Raw genomic sequence first — 4624 nt, 5'->3', positions numbered from 1 at the left:
TTCTCATGTTTGGAAGCGGAATTTTGAATAAATAAATATCTCTGATCATTGTCTATTTTATCTTTTGTATCTGGGCGTCACTAGTAAGTCTTGTGTGGACAAAATGCACTTCTGGCGTATTAAAATTGTTAACTTGTTGTATTTTGTTAGCTATTATTCGTGTGTTTCTTTGTCAATTGTGTTCTCCTATTTATTTATATTGTAGTCCTGTAATGTTGTGTTGTCATTTTAAAGTTATATTTCACATGGCCATAAAAGAGGGAGGTTTGGCATGCCACAAAACCAGGTTCAACCCACCATTTGTTCCTTTAAAAATGTCCTGTACCAAGTCAGGAATATGGCCATTGTTATATTATAGTTCGTTTTATGATTTTTGAACAGCGGTATACTACTGTTGCCTTTATTTAAAGTAAAATAGTAACATTGAGTCTTTCACGCGGATCTGCAGAACATGAGGCTTAGGTTATAATTATATTTTTGGGGATCGAAATATTTTATTATAAAAAAAATAAACATAAATATGAGTTTTTTCTAGAATCTTCTGTTGTCTTCAGCCTCGTTGTGTCTTCCGCCTTATTAGTGTTTCACCTAATAGCTTCCTACAATTTCAAAAAAGAAGAATAAACAATAAGATGAATTCTATATAACTGTTTTAAGAATTTGATACACTGTTTTCATCATAGTCAATTACTTTAAAAATTACTCAAAAACGATAAAAAATATAATTTAAAATTTTTATTCAGATGTAATGATAATTCAAATTCACAAAAAGTATCTTTCAAAACATCATATAATTCTATTAAGTTAAAAAAAAAACTTTAACTCCATATTGTATCTAGATGATAACAGGAAAAAAATAACTAGAAAATATCATCAGAAAATAAGAATAATTCCTAAAAATTCTCATTATGCTAGAACGGTGTTTTAATGATGAAAAGGCTTCTGTTCAAGTTTCATAAAAGGATGTATTGATGTCTTAAAAACAATTAAACCATTTACTTACCCTAAAGGATGATAAAGAGGCCGACGGAATTTAGTATATCTATGTTTCGTTCTACTTGCTAGATAAAAATAACTAATTAATATCATGTACAGTCTATTTGTCTAATGTTTTTTCAAGAATTTAAAACATGTAAATTTTTAACAATAACAAACCTTTCTTAAATCCTTTAATACCATATGCACCGCCCATATTTCCAAATCCGTTGTTTCGAAATATTGGATAACTTCCGAAATCTTGAATCCCCATTCCTAAATCAGCGCCATGATTGTTCCATCCTTCAAATTCAGATGGATACGCCCCAGAATCCATCATTCCTTTAAGATATCCACCATTTCCGCCATTAAATTGTCCTCCCATTCCACCTTTGAAATATCCTCCGATTCCAACTTTCAGATATCCACCCATTAACCCACGGTTCTGGAAGCCACCAGCGCCGCCATTTAGATATCCACCATTGAACATGTCATACTGATTTTTATATCCTATCATGCCAAAGTAGGAGTTCATTGGTCCATATCCTCCAAATCTCTGATATCCAGAATGAGGTCCAAAATTTCCTACAATTTTAAGTAATCGTTATAAATGTTTTAATGTGTGTATATTTACATATATTTAAAACTAATTTGCGTTATATTATGGAGAACTAGGTTGCACGAAAAAATGTAGAAACAGGACATTCGTTAAGGGAGAGGGTAGGTGAAAGCATCGAAACCTCAAACACAAATCATATGAACATCCGGTGTGCATGAAGCATGAAGGTTGGTATGTTAAATTTTCCCAGAATTTTGTTCACATCATTTAAAAAAGTTCTTTCTTTTTCTACCAAAAAAAAATCACAGTATCATTCATTACAGGGGTTCAAACACAAGTTATTACTTTCAACTGTAATAGATGTTGGCACATTGGAGTGTTTAACTATCAAAATCATATAAAGTCCTGTCAAAACTATGAAGTACAACTTATAAAGAAAATATGTGAATTTGTATTATTCAAAGTTGTTTCATGATTGTCTTACATAGCAATATGTAGCGCTGATGATATTTTTTTCTTTTTAGAAATGCGAAAAAAGGATTTAGTAAAAAATAAGTAATGGAGTAGGTCCGGTAACGGCCGATTTTCAATTTCAATTTCATCTGACGAGAGATTTTAGACACTTTTTAAACACTTAAGTGTTTATTTCAGTTGATTCAATTAGTTTATGTGAAAGATTTTAACTAGATATGAAAAATCTATCAAATATGCCAAAAATTGTCACTTTTCGGATGGTTTTTGTCAAAAGTGAAAGTGGCCGCATCCGTGTTCATCCTTAACCTTTATATATGTTATGTATTATCATCAAATGCAACTTGCATTTCAATATTAAGAATGAACACAAATGCGGCCACTTTCATTTAAGACGGAAATTTAACTAAAAAGCTAACATTTTGAAGAATTCAGTTATTTAGCATGACTTAATGATGCTTGTACCCGATATATGAACATTGTATTGTAAAAAAACCAGCCCATATTTATGTAGCAGAGGCATTCTACTTTCCAATAAATAACTAAAAGTTAACATTTTAACAATTTTGTAATACTGCTATATTTTGGGGCCAAAAAGGGGTCTTACTGAACCTACTCCTTTTATAAACTTTTTAACATTCAAATTTTCATCATGTTTCGACAAGTTTTTGCATTTAAATGTGATTGACACAGAGGTAGGAGAAATAGGCACAACCTCTTTTTACTGTTAAAATTGTCTCAGATGTTAACAAAACAAAAATATAACAACTGATTGCCATTTTCTGATCATTTCTGTATGTACTTCAAATATGAAATATTTTAACCCACAAATCAATATTTTTCATGAAATTATGATTTTGACAAACCATGTAGTTTTTAATTTACCTTTGTAGAATGTAGCAGAGACACAGGCAAAGAGGGTAGCGACTACAACCGAACTCAACATTTTCGTCTGTATCTAAAATTCGAAAATGAATAGCTATATAGGATGGTCATATATTCGGTTTAAGCATAACTTTAAAAAAAATGCACTTCTAAATTTTAAAAAATGCAGATTATTGAAATAAATCTATAGCCTGACAAAAGATTTGAAAAATGTTTTCAAGCAATAAAAGAAGAAAAACTAGATGAAATCAATGTTTTATCATATATATTGAAAACATAGGAAATTATTTACCTTAAGATATTTGGCAATTCAAGAGGGGTCTGGATTCACTTGTGATTTGTCCGGTAGAATCTTTCTTCTTTTATATACGTTCAATCACAGCCGATGTATTAATGCATTAGAACCCATCATTTATAATTCGGTTGTCAGAAAACAAATTATAAGGATGCAGCAATTAAATATGGTCTTTTGTTCTAGTAGTCTTAAACTATAAAGGTACGGGAAATTGTGGTTACGTATATGGTGGTCGGAAACGTAAAACGTAATAAACCCTACGAATTGTTTCTTGTGACATTGACACCTTACGTATTTAATTACAACATAAATGTCTGAGGGCCCTCATGGGGTTTTTGATTATGTGATTACTTGGCCGTTTTTTTAATGATTATTTGATTATTAAGCCAAATATTCCATGATTATTTGATTACCTAGGACTGTATTTTTAGTTTATGATTATTTGATTACTAAAGATAAGCAAATATTTAATGATTATGTGATTATATTGGCAAAAAAATGGTGATTATGTGATTACTAGGACCCCCCATGAGGGGCCTCATGTCTCTACAACATTTAATACAATGACTTGGTCATATATGGAGGGAAACCTTTTAAAACGGACAGTTCTTTATTTTTATTTAAACAATTGCATTTTGACAATTATCTTTGCTCTTGTTCTTAGTTTAAAAAAGTAGTTATCAAAGATATCAATCGGAAATGTTGTCAACGCAAATTACTATACTTCTCAACACTATCGTTACTATTAACATTTATGTTGGTTATATTGAGTGAATATATCCCTCCTACTGTGTTAATATATACCAGTACTGAATGGATAACAAACATAAAAATGTGAACCTGCAAATTTGTCTTTGTTTTAAGCAAAACATAACTAACAAGAATGTGTTCATAGTACACGGATGCCCCACTCGCACTATCATTTTTTATGTTCAGTGGACAGTGAATTCGAAATTGGGGTCAAAACTTTAATTTGGAATTACAATTAGAAAGATCATACCATAGGGAACATGTGTACTAAGTTTCAAGTTGATGTAACTTTAACTTCATCAAAAACTACCTTGACCAAAAACTTTAACCTGAAGCGAACGGACGCACGGACGGACGAACGGACGAACGGACGGAAGCACAGACCAGAAAACATAATGCCCCTCTACTTTTGATTGTCACATTTGTATCATACATTTACAAATTTGGACAAACAAACAAAACAATTCTGATCTGGGCGAATGATACGTATATGTGTAAAAATATAAAAGTCAAATTAAATGTATCAAACCAACAATGGCTCTCTTCAATTAACAACTGATCTTATAAATTCGGACTTCCTTAAAAAAAAATCAATGTCGAAACTTTATGTGAATCAGTGAAACAAGAAATTGAAATGAAGGTCAATCGTTCTTTGTTGGTCAGCGATGTACTAAATATTACGATTATGT

At 31.0% G+C, this 4624-nt stretch overlaps 1 protein-coding gene across 1 annotated transcript; it reads right to left on the bottom strand.

The window, feature by feature from the left end:
• Positions 1–426: 426 nt before the first annotated feature.
• On the bottom strand, positions 427–3376 carry LOC143066498 (uncharacterized). The gene is made up of 4 exons (XM_076239411.1): positions 3183–3376; positions 2891–2963; positions 1156–1560; positions 427–599 (listed from the first exon to the last, which is right to left on the bottom strand). Exons 2-4 carry the CDS (start codon positions 2949–2951, stop codon positions 589–591), a joined length of 477 nt encoding a protein of 158 aa, XP_076095526.1. The 5' UTR covers positions 2952–2963; positions 3183–3376; the 3' UTR covers positions 427–588.
• Between the last annotated feature and the right edge of the window lie 1248 nt (positions 3377–4624).

The sequence above is a fragment of the Mytilus galloprovincialis genome, chromosome 3, assembly GCF_965363235.1.
Source record: "Mytilus galloprovincialis chromosome 3, xbMytGall1.hap1.1, whole genome shotgun sequence".
Classification (NCBI taxonomy): Eukaryota; Metazoa; Mollusca; class Bivalvia; order Mytilida; family Mytilidae; genus Mytilus; species Mytilus galloprovincialis.
The sequence above is the reverse complement of the archived record's forward strand: the minus strand, read 5'-3'. Positions and strand labels throughout refer to the sequence as shown.